At 40.8% G+C, this 21,337-nt stretch overlaps 1 protein-coding gene across 2 annotated transcripts in view; it reads right to left on the bottom strand.

The window, feature by feature from the left end:
- Positions 1 to 10,552, bottom strand: part of HSD17B4 (hydroxysteroid 17-beta dehydrogenase 4) — a 63,305-nt gene extending 52,753 nt beyond the window's left edge. Inside the window, exons 1-7 of one of the 2 annotated variants that reach the window (XM_087742120.1) lie at positions 10,396 to 10,552; positions 7,239 to 7,292; positions 3,072 to 3,179; positions 2,487 to 2,546; positions 1,728 to 1,749; positions 1,567 to 1,613; positions 704 to 788 (exon numbers count right to left, since the gene is read on the bottom strand). In XM_087742120.1, coding sequence (XP_087598246.1) covers positions 704 to 788; positions 1,567 to 1,613; positions 1,728 to 1,749; positions 2,487 to 2,546; positions 3,072 to 3,179; positions 7,239 to 7,292; positions 10,396 to 10,453 — 434 coding nt within the window. In that variant the 5' untranslated portion in view covers positions 10,454 to 10,552. Of the gene's footprint in view, positions 1 to 703; positions 789 to 1,566; positions 1,614 to 1,727; positions 1,750 to 2,486; positions 2,547 to 3,071; positions 3,180 to 7,238; positions 7,293 to 7,551; positions 7,654 to 10,395 lie in introns of those variants that run through there. The other variant, XM_087742121.1, reaches the window with a different exon arrangement.
- Between the last annotated feature and the right edge of the window lie 10,785 nt (positions 10,553 to 21,337).

Genomic DNA, 21,337 nt, shown 5'->3' with positions numbered 1-21,337 from the left:
TGCTGATCTCTTCCCTTATCCTTACAGTTCAGTTCCCTGGATGAGAATGAATGTCAGTTTGGTCACAGAATGACAAAGCAGCTCATACAGCTCTCAGCATGTGGGTATGGTTGTTAAGATTTATACAATGTCAGTGTTTTGATAAGGAAAAACAAAAAAATTGAAAAAATTTGGGAGGTCTGAATTCACTGCACTCTTTCAGTTAACAGTAACACATACCAAAACAGACTAAGAACCCTCCCACAACTTCTAAGACAAGTACATTTGTCTAAAGTCAGGGTGGGGGACAAAATCCAACCCCAAATGAAAAAAACAAGACCCACAAGCAGAACTGCATGTACTCATCATTTGAATAAGAAGGAGCAGGAGAAGAATCCCTCAGACATCAAGTAACATACAAGTCAAACATTTCTAACCAGTCTTCATGAGAAGAAATGGTATTTCTATAACCGTACAGCTCCTGTCTGGGATATTTGCATCTACATGGAAAAAAAACTTTAAATATTTGGCTGGGGAGGCAGAGAGGGGGGCAGAACTGAAAGGATAAGGGCTTACACATTTGGACTGATTTTGTTTCATCGCAGTGACAGTGAAAGAAAAGGATGCAAAACTCCTTCACTGTCAGGGCATGCATCAGTCTGCTACATACTATTGAAAAAGCAAAAAAAAAAAAAAAAAAAAAAAAAACAAGACAAGTTTTTACCTGCCAAATTTCTGATTTTTCATATGATTCCATGCAGCTCGAGTGACCAGGAAAGATCCCCTCAAATGAATTCTATGAATTATATCTAGGAACAAATTAATGTTGGTTTAATAATTCCACAATTTTGTCTCCCAACTTGAAATACATCATTTGTTTCTTCTTGAAAAAAACTGCACTCTCTTCGTACTCCAAACTGTTACTAAAACAGTGGTGGGCTTTTTTTTGTTGTTGTTTTTTATAGATCATTTTTAATTGCCTGAACATACACTGATGATCTCTTCTGCCTCTTAGATGGGGCTCTCCTGTATAGAATTCACAAGCGTTCAAAATTCCTGCACTTAAGCAGAGTCAAACAAGGACTACAGAAGCTAGACCATCTTTGCAAAAGTCTGCTCAACTGGCTTATCACCACCTACTATCTCACTGAAGGTTCCCCCTGTTCTGCTGTCCCTTGGCACATCAGCTTTCTTTCCTCTGCTGTTATTTCTGGGCCTTTTAAGCCTGTTTAGTATTCAGCTAGTAAGTGCTGGCGCTAGGAATGTGTTCTGCTCACAAAAACTATTGCGTGGGTTTCACATGGCTCTTTTTTATATTCCACTCAGCAACTAAGAGCGGCAGCTAGAGCCTTTCGTCCCCCTTGGAACCACATACACCCACCATGCATTGCAGCACAGATCTGGTTTGCAAGCTGAACGCAAGGCAGCTGAACACAAGCAGCTCACCACTAAGCTTTCAGGGCAAAAGATAATTCTCTGATCTGGCACAGCCAGCCTTCCCCACCTTCTCTTCTTCCTTGTAGCAATGGGAGGGATGTACCTTTCACCTTTTACACAGAAAGTACATTTCAAAGTTTATCAACTCACCCCAGTCTTCATCACTTATCCGAACAAATGAACGGTCTCTTAGGATCCTAAAATGCATCATTAGAAGAACAAAACAAAAGAAACAAACAAAAGATGAACAGGCGTTTACACAAAAATGACAACCCACAATCAAACAGGAAAAAACCTTCAGGTTTACTCACCCAGCATTGTTTACAACAATATCTGAAAAAAAAAAACAAAAAAACAAAAACCTAAACTAAGTGAATGCACTGATAAAATACAAGCTCCCACTTCTAAAAATATATAGAGACAAGAACACTGCACACATACATTGTATTACTATTCTATAGCTCCTTGTCCCGAATAGTGGAACTCTACCATTGGACGATAATTAAGACAAAGCAAAATACTTCAGTACAGGCAAGTCTTGGTCTGCCAACAGAACAAAGCCTGACAGGGAGGTATAGCTGAGAAGTGCTGGCTAGCTAGGAGACACAATACCTGCAGGATGCAGCCATCCTGCACAGTTTTGCAGCTTGCTTTGAATTCCAGAGTGCTCCCAATTATGCAGTTTGTGCCACCATCTTTGTTGCAGTAAGCCCAAATAATTGGAAGAACCACAGAGTCACAGAGCCACTAAAGCAACCTGGATCATAACAATTTTTTTAACCATTACAATTTTTTAACCATTACTGAAGTACAAAAATACTGAAGGGCAGGAAAACAAGAATTATATATTAAGCTTTAAACTTCCGCTAAAAAGTACCAAAAAGACAGAAAAGTTGCCCATTCAGATTTAAAGTGGAAAGCCCCTGATTTAAGTTTCACTGACTAAGGGCATCAAGGGCTGGTGAGTTCTACTATTGCCACACTGTATTTCATATACTTGTTATCAATTGCACTGTTTATAATGACTCTGCACTTGCAAACAAGTTCCAACAAAAATTAAGAAACTGTACCTATCCTCCCAAAAGCCTCAAGTGCTGTCTTCACAAGCTTTTCACCATCTTCCACAGAATCTACAAGAAAAGAAGTATAAATTCTCAAGTCAAATGAACTGCATACACTGCACTATCAGGATATTAACAACTAATTCCATGGAGCTAAGAAAAATAAATTGTGTACAACCCCAATATAAAATAAATACAAATTCAGCCACTACTTGCATGTGGCCTAAAGCAAATCCCACACAGTAAGTCTAAATGACACAATGTTTTCCATTGCAAGAAAAACAAGCATAACAAGTAAGAATCATACATTCCCATTTTGCCTCAGACAACTGCAGATGGACAGTTTCTTAGTATTTCAATGTTAAGAGATGCATATGAAAAAGCATTACTAGAAGAGTATTAATTAAAAAAAGCAATTTATGCACTTGCTTTTAGAGTCTCTGTCTCCCTACTCCACATTACATTACACCTATTTAATTTATATGGTATTGGTAAGCTGGCAGTAGTCCTTCATTAAGCAGTGTTAACTCTTCATTCAACAGATCCACTATTCCCATAGATAAAGCATTACACTAGTCTGGAAAAATAACATACCATAATTGGGTACTGCTTTGCCTCCTTTTGCTCTGATTTCGTTGACAACTTTGTCAGCAGCTGAGGAGCTCTTTCCATATCCTTTGAAATCACCTCCAAGATCATTCACTGTGCATCACAAAGAAATGCATTTTTCGTTGTTAACACTCAGACTTCACGGTCTCTCCTTATCTCATTATCACGCTGGAAATTATAAGGAGTATTAATAAAACCTGCTGCTTCTGGATCCTACTGACAATTTCAGATGATTAGAGAACAGTAGGTCACATTTTTTTTTTTTTTTAAGTAGTATAACATATAGTATCATTTTTTTAAAATAACATAGGAAACAAAACTTTTTTTTTTTTCTCTCTCCACCATGCATTCAATTTGCTTGCCCTGCCCAGGCTACCTCTCCAATTGTGTTATTGTAGTTCAGAGATTAAGATCAAGATTATGTATCAATCATAGGTGATTAATTCTGGTCTCTTGTCAAACTGCTATAGCTACTGCATGAACTGTAAACAAGACTGAGAAGACTTTGTTCCTGTAATAGAGTAGCTAAAATGTTACTAGTAAACTTCACTATGGAACAGATCAAGTGGTCTGAACAAGGGGAGAAGAGCCTGCTCTGGAGCTTCAGATCCTGCTCCTGTGGGACAAGAGGGCCACCTGACACAGAGAGCTGCCTTGTTTCCAGGCTGCTCTCTGTACTGGGGCATGCATCATTAACAGTAGCTGCATTGTATCATCACCACAGTTTGCTGCATTGCTGTGTTTGCACGTCCTACACTTTCACGGAATTCATCAAGGGAACACAAGCATCCCAAAAATTCCATACACACATTATATTTGGACAAAGAACTTAAAAAATTGGTAAGAAGTTTGTTTAAATGGGTGCAAAATGAAATCGTAAGAAAACCAGAACTGACTGTGAATTTACATGCAACATTGGTATTTTGCTAAACAGTCTTTTGCTGTGGTGAACTCCAGCTTTGTGCCTTCTAACTTTTTAAAGTCCTCAATAAGCCAGCCATAGTGAAATCCACAAAATATGCAAGATATTCTTGCTGGTCCTTTTTTTTTTTAAAAAAAAAAAAACTCTCCATGTAAAGATGAACATAGCTTGCAGGACACACAACAAAATTGTTCTCTATTACTCAGACCAAGAAAGTCTTACATGGAATCCTGTATTCAACGTTGTGTGTAGCACTTCAAGAGAAATGTAGAAACACTGCAGAAAATCCATATGAGTAAATGAAAATGCCAAAGGCCAGAAGAAGTGAGCCATGTAAAGAATGGGAAAAGAAAAAGAAAAAGAAAACACCACCACCATCAAACCAAACCAAAACCAAGAACTGCCTAGCCTGAAGCAGGAAGAATTAAGACTGAACATGGTGCTATGCTCAAGTACATTAACAGGCTGATGCAAAAAAGAAAGGAGACACAATCTCCAAGCTAAATAGATCGATATCTAACAGTTTGAACATGCAGCTAGCACAATTCAGGTGAGGCATTAGGGAAAGTTTCCAAGCATAGGGAAGCATTAGAATAGGCAACATGGGCAGGCTGCTCAGCCTGCAACATCAAAGGTCTTTAAAACAACATTAAAGAAAACTGAGTCAGGAACACCATTAGGATTTCTAATCTGTCCTGGGAAAGAAGAGTGGACAATTTTGTGGTAAACTTTTATACAAAAGCATTCAGTTAGCCTTGTTAAGACATTACTACTCTCTACCAAACACATGCTTATATATGTTTATCCTTCACTTCAATAGTAATTTGCTGGCAAAAGCTTAATTAAATATTTCGGAAAATTTCCAGAGGCAGCAAAGCACGTTAGGCTGAGTGCAGGCACTAACAAAGTTGAAGCAAAAATGAGTACACAAGAAAGAACAGAGATATTTTAGGCTTTGAAAATGATAAAATAACTCTAGGAGTGTGATAGAGTAATTTAAAAAAAACAAAAACACATAAATAACATTATTTTAAGCTCAAGCTTTACGTCATATAACTTCCAGTTGAAAACTTCCAGTAGAAAAGAGCCAGAGACTGTAGCAGCTGTGACAGAGCACAGCTACAGTCTGAACCGTAGAGAAGAATACCTCTAAGGCTATGAGTGCATTATTAGCAAGTAGGGCAGAGCAGAAGCAGCAAATCTGTAGAGTGAAACAGTTGGTGCTGAGGACCTGACATCTGCAGTACATGTTTTCTGAAAAATAAACCTGCTCATTTCTTGCTGTAGTCTGGTGCCACAAACCAAACACACATTTGGAACAATTCAGGTGCACTGCTAAATTGCATCTTCCAGTTTGGTTTTCAAAGGAACTCCACTCATGCACTTCAATACCATCCCACAATGCAAGCAGAAATACAGATAGATACAAATCAGGAGAGATGCTTCAAAAGCATGACTCTAATCTAACCTAAAACAGCAACACAGAAGAGTGCTCAGGTAGTCTGAAAAGGAAGAAACAGTAAGGTCTGGACATAATACAGGTTGCAAGACAAAAACAAAGCATTCCCTTCGTCCTGCTTTTGACATTTTCTGATGAGGAGCATGAAAGAGATGAAGCATGACAAAAAAGGTGGTAGCAGGCAGCCTTTGGGTGGTAAGAAAGGGGAGATTTCCACTTGGGTCACAGTGGTCAGTCTAACCACGCTGACAGCAACTCACTCAACAGACAGTTGTACACAGAGAGAGATGTGGGACTGGACAGAAAAAGCTCTCATGTTGGGACCCGCTGGTATTCCTCCAACTAGAGTATTTGATCCCTGTTCTTACAATGTACCTTCATTTCCATAACTTAAAAAAGGGAACTTGTTTTAAAGAGACAAGACGTGAGTCTCTTATCCACTCTAGTTCAAAAAAAAAAAAAAAATCAAATCTTTACACAAGTAACTTCTCAACTCTTAGAAGTCACAATCATAAGAGAACAAGAGTAAGAAAAATAAATGTAGGCATGTATAAGTAATTGCAAAGCACCACTATAAGAAGAGGTTTTAGGTGAGGTGCAGTTTCCAAAGGGAAACAAGAAGTTTCTCTTACAGACAGTCAATTCTTAACTTACTGATTTAGCTATTGTGCAATGAGGCCATGAGATAAAGGGGCATTAGCTGTGGTCAGGCAATACAATACATTTTCTTTCAGATCATTCTAGAAAGTCAGAACACCACTAGCTATACCGAGTCAATACAATTAAACATTTGGGCTGTTTTAGTGACCTAATTTTTGTTAATAAGAACTTGAGATGAAGTATTCATGTTCCTAGTAAATAAGGTAAGTATCAAAGGTGGCAACTACCAGAAAAAAATACTTCATTTTTCTTTTGTCTACACGCAGACTTCTCATATTTAATCAATAAAGTAAAACCAAACAATTTTATGACATTTTGTAAACTGAGATTGGGATTTTTATTAGAAAGCTACTAAAAATCAGCGAGCAAGTTCTCGTTCATAATCTGTTTAAACATTTAACCTTGAACTCATCAACAATACCTGTACAAATTAATTCATAGGCAGTCAAATGGTGATGCCAACTGCCAGAGAGTGCCCAAGAATATAAATTAACCTTCAGAACTAGGTTGTGATACAGCATTTTGCACAACTAAGTATTCCCTGAAGAAGGTTCAATCAGATGACTACGAAACTATCATAAATCCTTTACTGAGAGCTATTTGGCACTGTCATTGAGACCAGATGGCTCTTCTGTGTGATGCGCTGCAGAAAGAAACAACGCAGTGCACTTTCAGCACATCCTGTATTTTCTGGGGGGCTACTGATACTGCGTTACATTCCAATAACTTCTTTCCTGGAAGAAGGTACTAGAAGATGCATATTCACATTTTCAAACAGTCATATTAAAAGTTTCTGAACAGTATTCACCTAAGACTACAGCCTCTCTGGACACAACTCACGGTAAAGATTGGTATGCATGGATGAAAGTCAAGTCCTGGAAATTATCTGATTCAAATTGGTTTTGCAGCAAAGATAAGCTCTTGGACAAACTTGGGCAACTTGTTTCAGAACAAAATAAAGCTTGGAAGCAAAAATTAAATAGCAAAAGATAAGACAGAAAACCATTAAATAACAAAGGTTACTATCAAAAAGGGCATGGAGAGTTGAAAGCAAGCCATATGAAAAGGCAAAGGTTATTGTCTAGATCAAGTTAGTTAACATAAAACTTACCAACTACTGAAGCTCCTCTTTCTGCAAAAGCCAGAGCATATGCTCTGCCCAGACCTAGTTCAAAAAAATAAAAGTAAAAAAAGAGTCAATTTGTCTCCTGGATCACAATTCAGAGAAAACCTACATAAAAATTCATTGCATGAAGAAAAATGCACCAAATCAACACAAACACCTTGAAGGTTCAAAGCAAAACATTACTTCCCCCCGGAGTTTAAAGTTTCATGAAAGTTCAAAACATAAAAATAAACAAACAGATACACTGTGGACAAACCTCCAGTCAAGAGGAGGAAAAAAAAAACCACCCCGTGCTTACTCTTTGTTATCGCACTCAACGGAACCATCAGGGAAAGCTGCTTGCTGCTGAGTTTGTGCTTGTGACAGAAAAAGGTATTTGTTAAGGCAGAGAGTTTAATGTCTTGATGTAACCTTGAAGAAGGAGGGGATGTTTCAAGTTAATCAATTACATTCTAAGTGAATAAGATACTTCCCTGGTTAAAGTTAGTCTTTAAGATTTGAAGAAGAAACTGAACAAAATTTAACTGTGACTGAAGATGTACTGACGAAACCCCTCCAATTATCTGGATACAAAGGAATCACTTAATATCACAGTTAAGCAGACGCACCCACAGTTTACCTATCATAACAGAAGACTGTCATTTTTGCCTCACATACAAAAGCTAGATTCTTGCACCTTTACCTGGCTTAGATTCCAGGTGTGTTATACATTAGTTATTTGTTACAAGAAATGATTTACAGAGATACTAGCCACTGTACCTGTCAAAAGTTATTGAAGTCAATTATAATGATCCTTTTTTTCATTCCAAAAGAAACTGAGATTTGAATGATCAAAAGATGATCAGTCAGAAAAAAGTTTCTCAGAGTGCAACAGTATCTCTTTGCCCCTCACCAAAACATTCAAAGCCAGCTCTCAAAAGAAAAAAAATGGGAAATAAAAAAATTAGAACTGTTTAGACCATTTTGCAACACACTAATCTCAAATTGGAATTTTCCGTAAGACTCCTATGAGCCTCTGCAATGGAGAGTTTCACATGTGAGGTGCATATACGTCCACTGCCTGATGTAACCCAAGTCCAAGAAAACTTTTTTTTGCTTTGAAAAGTCACACAACTGAGAAGCGCACAAAACCCAGACCATGTTATATGTGCCAGTATTCTCAATTGGCAAGCAAGGACTGAATGCTTAAGAATCAAAATTAATCTTTAAAAAAAAAATTACCTTGAATTGCACAAACAATGACAATGCTGCATGACAGGCAGCAATAATACTTCACAAGGGATTTGCCCAAAGTGAAAAGAAACTACTGTATTTGTAGATGCCTGTGTATGTGAAAACAGTCTCACTTTAAAACAAATTAGTGATCTGGATGTTTTACCTAAATTCCCAGCTCTGATCTGTTCACCGGCATCCAATTCCAAAATCAACGTTGACAAACAATGCTATTAGCAGTACAGTCTAACTACAGTGCTGTAAACTAAATAAAAGCAAAACAAGAACCAATCTGAAGTTAAGAGAGCTTCCCTTTATATTGGCTTAAATTTAATCAATGACTTATCAAAAAACTATTATGAACTACAGCATCCAAGGACAGTTTTCTCTGTTAACAAACCATTTTCAAGCAGCCTAATACTAGAAGTAAAAGGGTCACTGTACCCACACTTATGACAAGCAATTTTTGCTCCATGTAGTGCTTTTTAGAAGCTTTGTTGTTGCCAAAGTGTCTTTGGTTTGCTACTACCTAAGATCTTAACCTGTTCTTCAGTGAAACTTGTTACACAAAGAGAAGCACATAAATATAGGTCTGGTAAAAGCTGAAAAGCACCGTACAAAGATCTGGCCTCAATTATTCTCAGGTTTGTCACCTTCAGGTGATGTGAGTGGACTGTTCAGTGCTTTCCACAAAAATCTCATATTCTTTCCACAAAAATCTCATATTCTTGCTCCTTCTCTGCAAGACATGTAATCTAGGCCCCCAAAATTACTCCTCTGGCTATGTGCAGCTCCACAAAAAAAAGGCTAAACTTCACTGTGGGAAGGCAGAACCTTCTTAGAGGAAGCTCCTTTAGCAGCTCAACACAACTACAAACTTTGCCTCTCTCTCTTCCACACTCACAGCTCATATCTTGGCTGGAAGTACCAGAGTAGGCAAAGGTCAAAGCATGCATTCAGAGCAAGAAGAAAAAAAAAAAAGGGGGGGGAAAAATAAAACCAAAAAAACACAACCCCACACCACAACAACAAATACAAAAATATGTCCTGGCAAAACCAAACATTCCACTGCAGAACCACCACCCCTGGAGAGGCAAGGCCCACAGCCCACCAACAGCACAGGCCAGCCCTGCTGCTGAAAGAAATCTCTCCCCACCCTTCCACTTCTCTGCTGCCCTCTCCCCTGTGCCTTCAGGCTGCCTCCCGGGAGGAGGTCAGGGAAGGCAGCAGCAGGTCGGAGGATGCTTTCTGCAGCAGGGCTGGCTCACGTCAAACCCTGCTGGAACAACACTCTGCCCGACCACGCAGGTCACAAGCATCAATCACTAGGTCCAAGGCAAAACCGGAAGGAATTAGGATAGCAAAACAGTACGTGAAGCAGCACATCCATTACTGACTGCTGTGAAGTAATGTTACTCCTCCCGGGTATTTAAACAACAGAAAGCACACATTTGGAGGCAGCACTAACGTGATAATTTTCAGCAGTACTGAGGCTCAGATCAAACTGCAGTAGCTCCAAAGCCCTGCAAGACACACGGCGGTAACCCCTGTACAGACTTGGCACCGCCACGGCGGCCCTGACGGGCGAGGGCCGGCACCTGACAGGGCCGCCGCGGGGCGCGGCCTCCCCCTCAGCCCCGCGGCGGGCGCCCGCCGCGCCGCGCCTCCTTCCCGCCGCTACGCCTCGCTCTTCTCCGGGAAAAAAACAAACAAACAAACAAAACGTTTTTAACGAGTGAAGCCCTCACAGACTTCTCCGGCTGCCACCGGAGGGCACCGGGACACCTGTCAGGGCCGCGGGCAGCGGCGGCTGTGGGGTGTCCGCCTCGCCCGGCCTCCCGCGGGAAGCCCCGCCACGGACACACCCGCCTCCTGCAGGGGAGGGAAACCCCCGCCACCCCGCACCCTGGGACGGGACGGCGCTGCTCACCTCCTCCGGCGCCGGTCACCAGCACCACCCGCCCGTCAAACCTCAGCTGCGCCGCCATAGCGCTCCGCCGCCCAGCGCTCGACTACGCTGCCCGCCGGCCCGGCTCCCGCGGGCAGGGCAGGGCAGGGCAAGGCGGCGGCGGCGGCGGCAGGGGAGGAGCGAGGGCCGGCAGCGCGCATGCGTCTTCCCCGCCGCCCCCTGGGAAACGTAGTCGGGCCTGCAACGGTGGCCCCAGCGGCGCCGCGCCGGCGGAGGAGAGAGGGCGGCCCCGGGCAGGCGGTTGTTTTCGGGCTGCAGCCCCGCCTCCTCCCTCTGTTTCCGTACCTTTGCAGGCGAGGCGAGCTGCTTGTGAAATGCAGGGGTTGTACCAGGCAAGCCCGTCTGTCCTGCCCTAGCGTCAGGCTGCTTGATGGTAGACATCATGCCTCAGTTGAAAGTTAATCTTTATTTACATCTTTTATATTAATCTTATGTCTTACGTTGTGTTATTTTTGGCTTTATTTGCTATTTCCCAATCCAAATCACTGCTTTCAGCCGTTGCTTCCCTGGTTGTGGGAGTCCATTTTTTAGATCGAAAAATCAATGTGAAATATACCGCCTTTTTTTCCCGCCAGGTTTCGCCTCTCGGTGCGTGGAAGGCTGTACCGGGTGTCCCTGCCCAGGCGCTGCCGGGGGCGAGAGGGGGCTGAAGGGGCTGCTGCGAGGAGAGGCCGGGGCTGCCCTGGGCCGGACACAGCCGCTGCCCTGGGCCGGACACAGCCGCTGCCCGCCGGCGCCAGCGGACCCGCTGCAGGGCACGGCTGAGCCCCGCAGCCTGGGTGGTGGTGAGAACATATTTAAGAAAGTATAAAAAACACTGCACGGCAGTTGTGGGAGAGAGGAGTGGGAAAACCGTGAGAGGAACAGCCCTGCAGACACCGAAGTCAGTGAAGAAGGAGGTGGAGGAGGTGCTCCAGGCGTGGTGAAGACCATGGTGAGGCAGGCTGGCCCCCTGCAGCCCATGGAGGTCCCACGCTGGAGCAGGTTTGCTGGCAGGAGCTGTGACCCTCTGGGGGACCCACGCTGGAGCAGTCTGTTCCTGAAGGACTGCACCCCGTGGAAGGGACCCGCGCTGGAGCAGATCGTGAAGAACTGCAGCCTGTGGGAGTGACCCCACGGTGAAGCAGGGGAACAGCATGAAGAGGAAAGAGTAGCAGAGATGATGGTATTTTGTGGAAGCAGCCACCGGGTTAGGTTGGAATGAACATGCCTATTCATTACATCATTGCAGCCATGGTGTAGTGTCTGACAGTGTCATTCACAATGTGATTGTACTGGAGTTTCACAGGGACACTGCTCTGGATCTCAGCAGTGGATCTAGTTAGGATTTTCCAGTATTACCCACCCAATTCAGGTGATGACAAACTTTATCTGAACTGTGGACAGGGATCTCTTGGAGCTATTCCTTCTTACTTGCTCATTCTTCCCTGCTGACTGAGAGCATCATAAGCCTGAGCCTCTGGGACCTGTAAACTCCCTGATTCTTCACGTTGTCTGTCCTAAATCTAGGAGGTGCTCAGGGAAGAGAGGATGGTGTAAGGAGTACCCAGAATTCAGAGCAGCTGACTAGCTTATTTTGTTGGGGAAATCATCTACATATTTCCTCTGCACAAATGAATTTTAATTCATGATTAACCTTTCTTGTACAGTTTGTAAAGTTTGGATTATTTCGGGAGCTAGTAGAAAGAAAAATGGGTTTTGCTGCAGATCTCCTCGGCTGTTAGTGCTTTACTGTCTACACTAAAGAGAGGTGATAGTTACCTGAGTGATAGCTATTTGGAGACTTCCAAACTGGAAGAAATTAGCATTTCTGACCTCAAGTAGTCTGTAACATTCACTCCTTTAGAAGTATTAGGAATAGAGATGTATTGCCTGTGATTTTATTACATGCAGTTCAGTTTGAACGGAGAAATTGCATTGAATACTATAATTGCAATTTACAGTTTGGGCACTAGAGGGAGAATTGTGCCACAATAAAACTGAATTAAATGCCTACATTGACAGATACCACACTACAAGTAATGAAATTCTTGTACGACGAACCTAAAAAAGGCTTACGCACAGATCGAGTCAAAGCGATGCTGCTTTTAATACACATTGGTTTTACTTAGCCAATAGATTCAGTGGGGTGGTGGCATTCCTCTGGCTGTATAGGCACGTTATGTGTACGCACTGGAAACTACAAAATGGTTCTGGAGGCAGGTAAAGGAACACAGGACAGATAAATAGTCTACAAAAAATCACGGATTTTATATATTGTTGAATGTGCTCAGAAACAACCCCTTGCACTGGATGTGTGTTATTCTGGCAGTGTATTAATCAGCACAAAATACCCTCACAATGAATTACACTTCCAAAGTTTGCCTATTTCATTTGAATGCAGCTCAACACGAGAGCAAATTTCCCAGCCGTGAGAGGCCCGGTGCAGTCAGCCGGGTGTTGCAGAGCGAACATCCCTGGTGGTCGTTTGTCTGTGCTGGCCTCGCCGGCTGGAGGAAACTTTTTCCCGGGAGGGCAGAGCTGTGAGTCAGTTTGCGATTGCTCTTCCTGAGGAAGTAAGAGGTTGAGCTCATAACCATCTGTGAGCTTTGGTCCATCTTCAACGCTCAATATTTTGTTTGTTGTTGCTACACTGTGGGATTGGGCTCCCACCTGGGAGAAGAGAGGGAAGTCTGCGGGAGAAGAGCCATGCTGGCTGCTGCAAGAGCCGCCTTCTTGGCCCTGCAACACGACCGTGACGGACGGTGTACCTGTAAAGATAACAGTGCACAGAAGAGAGCATTGTGCTAAAGCAGTGTGTAGCCAGTGTGCTATCTGCTGAGCATTATGTACCCATATTTGCTCCCACGCATTTATTAGGGGGGTTAGGGTCTTGTTTCTGTACTGTCCTGTAAGTTTAGGATGTAATTTGTTAGGGCAAGAGGATTGTGTGCATTAGATGATGGGCTAAAGACTCTACTCTTGAATATTCCTGGAAGCTACTGGTTACGTGCCACAAGTAAGATCAGACCTTGAGGTACTTCTACGGCGCAATTTGTTCATTAGGTAGCTAACAAACAGGCCTTGTTAGCAAGTCAGGATCTTTTACAGCTTCCTCATTTTGGTACATAGACTAGGATTAGACTCAGCAAAAAGGTCACACTTCAAAACAATAAATAGAATCGGATTTCCTCACCAGATTTTTTTTTCTGGAAAACACAACAGAAAGTGCACTGGAGTGAAAGTACCTCACTTTTATATTTATGCTTTTAAAGTGAAGCCTGTCTGTATTAAAAAGATCCAAAATACAAAGAACAACTCAGAATGGAAAGGGGTTTGATGGGTTCCCGTAACAGTCAGAAGTGATTTGTTCCAGAAGTCATACAGCTATCAGAAAATACTTGTGTCAGTCTGAAACAAGGTATGAGGGCAAAACACTGCCACTGTTAACCAAAGTGGGGTGATGTTGGGTGGAAACTTGAATGGAGTAGGTGTCAAGCGACAAATCAATAGCAGGTGTCAAACTCAGTTTTGAATGAGTGAGCCATAGTGGGAGATTAATAGCAGGATATCTAGATTCCAAACTCAGCCAGACAGCGTTTCAAGTGGTTGAAACTGGTAACGAAGTTAGTGAGTCAAAAAGGAAGAACAAATCTACTTTATTTTGTCTCTTAGTGAGCAGTGTGAACTAACATATTTATCATTAACTCTTTTACTGACATAGCAGGCTTTATACACTTGGAAAAATTTGCCAAAAAACCCCAAGCAGTACCCTGTAACACTGAGTATGATTATGTTTTTTTCTGTTATGCTTCAAGGCCTAGAGCAGGTAAGTTCTTTTATAAACAGTGAACTTCCATGTTGTGCACTAAAACAAATTTGGTATATGTTCTAAAGTCATTCTTTTGACTAACAGGTTAGATAATTGTGTGGGGGGGTTGGCTTTGTCTCTTTTATAAACTTGGGGTTGCACATGTTTTGGATACTGTAGGAGTCTTAATCCTATTGAAAATGTTTTCTACCATCTGCTGCTGTAGATGATGAGCACCTTTGAACCTTTTATTCAGGGGGAATAAACAAATTGTCTGACTTGCTTTTACTCTGTATTCTTTAATATTGCTAAAAGATCTGTTTGGATCATAAGGCTCATTTTCAAGTACTTTATTTACTCTCTAAATGGTTTTGTTCATGGAGATTTGTAGAGGCCTATTCATTGGGAACAAAGATTTCTCTACAAATGTGAGTGAAGGGGGCAACTAGATGGTTCTTGCCATGACCAACAACTAGATATTGAATCCATGTTAAAAACTGCGGCACCCTTCACTGAACACTACAAAAGCATGGGCTACAACAGATGGTAGCTCCCCACAGCCTTAGTGCTGTAGAAGTCCTGGGGTTTTGTAGATAGACGTTTTCTGCTGTGACCAAAGAGGCCTCACTTGCAGCCAGGTCATCGTCCCCATATCCTCTCTCTCTGCAGCCATCCTCTGGCTGCCAGTGCAGAGAGGTCATTGGTCACAAATGTTCATCTCATCTAAACCAACTGTATGGCCCAGCTCACCCTACTAATTACTCTTTCAGTAAAAGTGGTTAGAGAAAACTACTTATTTTGATTAGGTATACAGTTTTATGTGATAGGAACCCCTGCTGAGGAATTCTTCATAGCTAGCATGTAGTGTTTCTGTTGATTCCTTTCATTGGCAGGAACAGCAAATAATAGTATTATTTCCATTCTAACTTGCATTCTCTTGTGTTCTTTTATTTTTCTGTAGGCCTACAGCAGTTAGTAAGTGGGGTTTTTCTAGCTATTGAATCCATTGTTTGTCACCCTCAGAACCTGAAAAGCAGCTTTCCTGATGTGATGTTGAGGAGCAGCCTACTGCGTAGTTAAGACTGGATATATTCTTATGAACCAACTGCAAATGTAAATGGAAACATTTTTCTAGCTCTTGTCAACAACCCACATCACAGGAGGCCTTATATCCCTGTTTTGGCAAGAAACGTTAATTTTGGCACTTGTCGCACATACCACTCAATTAAGTGGAAAATCCATGCTGGGGGCACAAGCAGAGTGCTATGGAAGCTCTCCATTTGATTCCATCAGAGGCTCACGGTTTAAGGGAGACTGAAGACCTGGGTCAGTCAGGGCTTGGTGGACTGCTGAGCTGGTATGTAATAACACATTAGTAGAAAAAACTCATCAAGCAGAAACTAGTCGCTTGTGCACATCTACAGCTTTGAAAATAACATCCTGTGGCGAGATGTTAGGGAGGTGCCAGCAAAAGGTTATGGTGGTGTTCCCGTAACACAACCACTCCATTTCATGCTAAATGATTTTTCATGAACAATCCATTAACTTGGTCTCCTTGAAGGCAAAATAAGGAGAGTAAAAACCACATGGACTAAAATAAGAGGTAAAAAGACTAGCAAATAACTGTATGTCTCACTCTGTGGAAATCAGCTGCATATTGGCACTACTACCAAGTTACGGGTAAATAGAATCTACAGATGAGCTGAATCTTCACTGAAAGATGGAAGACTTGAAATGCCTCCTGAGAAAACTGATTCAGTGCAGTTGCTTCCTGAGTTAATGGCCATGTTGAGCTTTAGAACAGCCAAAAATTCCAAGAGGTTCTGCTCTTAGAATAAATCCAGGCAGCTCGTTCAATAAATAGAAAACATGCACAAAAGATAAGCTACTTTTAAACTGTGCCTCCTAAAATGGCCTCTTCTCTCAAGCTGCCACCGAGTACATTCTAGAGTTCTTAATCCCAGTGTTGTTACAGAAGCTTTCTCTATGCACAACAGCACACATACATTCATTCCCCACAGCTAAACAACAGACTTCCAGTTGTCTCTCAGAAACACCTGCTCTGCCAGCTTCCACCCCAACCACCCCAAAAATGCAAATGAAAGCCAAACACCACAGGTTCAGATTGACTATATTCTTTGGTGAGAATTTCTCCTCAACCTGCAGTAAAGAGCAATTTTAGCTGAGAATACATGCAGTATGGAATAGCCCGCTAACTGAGAAGCAAGACAGATAGATGGAGAACAGCCAGTCAGCTAAGTAACAACATAAACACGTTTTTCTTTAGTAGTTTGTACTCTTCTTCAGCACTTGCTTTTCTCATCAGGAATGAGGTGGGAAGTCTGAATTCCCCAGCCAAGGTTCTCCCAGCTCCAAACAGTAGCAAAGACTAGTTTTCATCGATACTGTTTTGTAAAGGGCTTCCTTCCCTGTTTCCATATTTTGTAGCATGAGCTTCTCAGTTCTAGTTTTGGGGTAAACTGTAGATTGCAGTGTCATAGGATACCAGAACTGTAAGCTTAAACATACTGTCTTACTTAGCCAAAGTCAAATGCCTATGCTTATGGTAGGCAGTAGACCTTATCACAGTGACGATGGCAAAGCAAACTTAATGAGATCTTTGTGTGATCACAGCCCTTTCTCCCAGAAAAGTGCTGAGCTTTCCTCTCCACTTTTCCCTAATAGTTTCTTGTATGATGGCACAGCAAATGTGCCTTTGGGAGTGTCCATATCTTTGAAATCAAGTTAAGCGACCTACAACTGAGAGAGCTTTTCAGTTGGGCAAAGAAACTCACTTTAGTTCCAAGGATGAGATCATTTTTCTGTTGCTGAATTATCAAGATCCTTGAGATACAGAACCAGCTTTCTTGAAAGTAACAGATGATCTCATTTTATGTCCCAGGACCAATGCACTTATTCCCCCCCCGGCAAAAAGCACAGCCTCAGTCTGTTTTATTCCTGCAACCTCTTATCAGGCCTGGCAGATGATACAGAGTTGTATGTCTTGACTCTCCACAAAATAAAACCAAACCCCAAACAAACAAAGCAAAAAACCACAGTATCTCAAGTCCAGTCAGTGAAGTAAACCGAAAGCATCAGCTAAGTGCTTCTGGAATGGGCGAAAGGCTGTCCTTTCATGTCACAGGAACCCTTAATTAACAGTAGTCTATCAGCAGCCAGGGGACTTTCGCCTCAGGACCCAAGCCAAGCCCAGCTACTGAAATAGATTCCTCAAATGCAAGGAGACGAAATTCTGCTCAAGAAAGTCAAATAATTTTTCAGTACTGTTCCATAATGGAGTAGAACTGGTGCATTGCTATTCCCATGCAAGAAAAGAAGACTTGGTGGTATATGGGCCCTAGTTGGGCTGATTTATTCCATCTACAAACCTCAGACAAATTAAATTAACAATATTTTTCATCCACTATTAGCTGTGGCTTGGCCAGAGCAATCAACAATAAATGAATTCTGAAAAACTTAATTCAAAATGTCCCACAAAGGGTGTTGCAAATGAAGAGCTCTAAATGGCCATGTTTAAAGACCGGTGGGGCTGACACTCTGAAAAGCTGCCAGCAGGAACTGGAGAACAAGTGGGTGAAATGCCAAGAATTTTCTCTTGGAACAATATGCATTTATCAAAACCTTCAGAATTATATCCACCAAGAAGTTTCTTTATAGCACACAAAACACCTACTGACTGTAGAAAAAAATACGGTATCTAGGAAGAAAGCTTTGATGCACAAGGCTGACTTCTATTTTGTTTCACCTCATATTTATGCATGCTAATAAAAGCAGATTTAAAACCCAAATATTTAATACAAACTGAAGTAGGAATTGATTTGTCATTAAGCCAATGGGAAGCATGATTTTAAAATCCAGTGTTAAGATTTTTAGAGTAGAAAGTGGAAGGTCTTACGTATGATGGTAAAAGTAATTTATATCTAAATCAGAGTAACTGGAGGAAGCTCCACCTTTGTCCTCCACCTACCACACCAAGACTTTCCCACAGGGGAGAACAACAAATAGCAAACAGGTTTCGGTTGCTTGGGAAAGTTGGGCAAGTAACGTACCTCCTTAATGCCATTATTCTTAATCGTTATAGTCTGCTTCTTTGCTTGATACTGTGTAATTATGGGACATCCCAAAGCTATGAGCTGCCTCTTTTCAATTTACTCCCTGATAGAAAGAAATGCCATAAGGGATGTTTCTCCAGAAACTGGTGGAGTGATAGCAAGTAGAAATTTACAGATTGTTAGAAGATATACTTTTGTTCCTGTATTTCCCAAACTCGCAAGAAAAAGTGAGTATTGATTCAGGAATGTCCTATCTGTAAATATCAGCTTTAAAATTGGAAACCAGAACTCTAAATATTAAAACTGCGTACTAAGAAAAGAGAGGTCACTTCAGCGATTTGTGGTTTAACATTAAGAAATCTTGATTTGTAATATAAACCAAGCACTACTGCAACGTAAAGAACTCTTAGATATAGCCTGTATGGAGATACTACTCCTTTATTTTCATAGAGAGAAAATAAATCACATGGTAACCTAAGATATATAATACTGTAGATATGAATGTCAAGGTTGCAATATAATTTCAGCTGCAGTATGCAAAGTTCAGCACCAATACCTTAGTAATTTAGTATGGATTAGTTTTTTAGAACTTCTTTCTCTGTAAGAACAAATGCAAGTTTTTAGCAAATTGGAAATAACAACTACATTACTTAGTCTTTCTGAGTAGTAGCCACAGTGCGGTTTTGGGTAGCAATTTTTCTTTTTAAGATAGATAGGAAACTTTCCTTTCCCAAAAGAAGTTTCGTTTATGTGCAATTCACAAAAATAAGATATTACGGAACTTTTCTGGACAACTATAATCTCCTTTGACAGTTGTTTTATCCAGAGCACAGATGGCTGCCACTTAACAATGAATGTTGGCTGACCTGCCCAAATCTCAATGAAAAACAGTTGTAACAAGAAGGTTTCTCTGCAAATGGTTATGCAAACGGGAATCTTCATTTCATGTTCATGCTAAAGTATACCCTCTGTAATGCATTCAAAAGCACTACTTTTTTTTTTTTTAAAGGCTCAGAAGTACGTGTACTGAAATCACAGCTAAATACTGATGAGGGTATAGATTATATCCAAAACAGTATTATCAATTAAATCAAGATGTAGATTACTCTTTCAAATTACATTGCCAAAAAAACAGGAAACTGGTATTTAGCTCTGTTTTTTTTCATTAAGTGAAGTGGGTAACATATTCTATCTACTGTTCTCCTTAGATGCATATGCAATGTAATATAATCTTGGGGCAAAAATGGTAGGGAAAGAATAGACCTGTCTGAAGAGTAGTTCTGCTGCTCAGAAGGGCAGGAAAAGCATGTAAGGCCAAAGGAAAGCTATGGTAGCAGGTCACCAGATGGTGATCACTCATCATAGATAGATCGTCTAAGCCAGTACAATGGGCAACTTACCTGTCCTCTTCATAACACTGTCATCTTTGACAATGACGGACTTACAAGTAGTGGATTCCTCTCTGCTAGACCATGAAAACAAGCATGTTCTGGTCCTTTGAAGAGTTATATACAGAATTCCAGTTTACATTTAAATAGTCACATTATAGCTGTTATAGCTACAAGGGGCTGGAAAGCAACTAGAACCAGCTGGCATCAAAACCGGTTTGCTGCTTCCTTGGGACAATGCAATCTTTTTAGGGAGAGATGTGAGAAAGCAATTGGCCATTTCCTCATTCCTTTATTTTACAGGAATTTGCTTTATGGGGTTGAATCTTTTTTTTAGAAGACACATAATTTGGTATTTTCCTAAAGTAAAAAACAAAAAACCAAAAAAACCCAAACACCAAAACCCACACCAGTTGCTGAAAGCTTCCAGACTCCTGATAATCTCTGTACCTTCTAAATGGAGATAAATTTCAAGAGACCTTAAGGCCAAGAATAAGGCTTGTAACTTACCCAATTGTGTCTTTTTGTTTGTCTATGCATACACACAAACGCATACAAAGATAATTAAGGGGTGGCCAAAAGATCTAGTGAATCCCTTTTAAGGTTGCACACACAAAATGGCCGTGATAACATCCCTATATCTTGCTTTCTTTGTATGGCTGAAATCACAGTTGTTTGATGTGTCTTGCAAAACGTATCCAAGGTCTGACTTAACACTTTTTCAACTCTTCTAGAAGGCCATAACATTAGTTTTAACTTCCACAGCTTCAGCAACATATATTTGAATGGCATTAGGCACTACATATTAACTAAACATTAAAAGGATGTTACAAGTATGAAACACTTAAGGTACCAAGATTTAAAAGCCTATTGTAAAATGAATCCGTGATGATTGGATTTTAATATATTAATAATTTTTACCCTATTAAAACACAGTGTTGCATCAGTTTTACAGCACAGAATAATGGCATTATCCTACCTACAATTAAACAGTACTACTGTAACTTTTTTTAATCTCTTGACTATGTCAAGTTTCTGCTAGAGGATCGATGCTTTAATATGATAACAAGTGTATTGCAAGGAAAAATGCTATCAATTTATTTCTGAATTTTGATAATTAAAGCCACTATTTATGTATGCTGCAGGAAAAATAAATGAATTGCAAAATTATACAGCTTGTGTGCTATATCACGTTATTTACAAAAGCAGGTCTTTGGAAATCCAGTACAATTGTTTTCTTTCATCATTACAGAATTCACTTCTTTGTAATTGAAAATGAATGCCAGACAAGAACTATTGTTACAGCATCTCAGAAGAATGTAACTAGATTGTGAGCAAAATATAATTTCTCCTAGTTGTCAAGTTTTTATGCTTATAATCAAATCTCCATGAGTAATTTTTGCTTTTTCTAGAAAGTATATGGCCAGATAATGCAACTGAGTAAGAAGGTACTGTGTTACTGAAAATATATGTAGTTTGACTACGATATGGATCATATACATGTAACTAGGTGTTCGTTAACAATGTACAAAGATCATTTAAGCAATTTTTACCCCAGAGAAAATTCAAATTTGAGCAGTCAAAATATTCTGGGTCATGGCTGAAGAAAACCTTCCGTGGTCTACACAGCACATGCATATGTTGTGCCTGGT

Source organism: Nipponia nippon, unplaced genomic scaffold (genome assembly GCF_047370975.1).
Source record: "Nipponia nippon isolate SJK-2023a ecotype South Korea unplaced genomic scaffold, ASM4737097v1 scaffold_8, whole genome shotgun sequence".
Classification (NCBI taxonomy): domain Eukaryota; kingdom Metazoa; phylum Chordata; class Aves; order Pelecaniformes; family Threskiornithidae; genus Nipponia; species Nipponia nippon.
The sequence above is the reverse complement of the archived record's forward strand: the minus strand, read 5'-3'. Positions and strand labels throughout refer to the sequence as shown.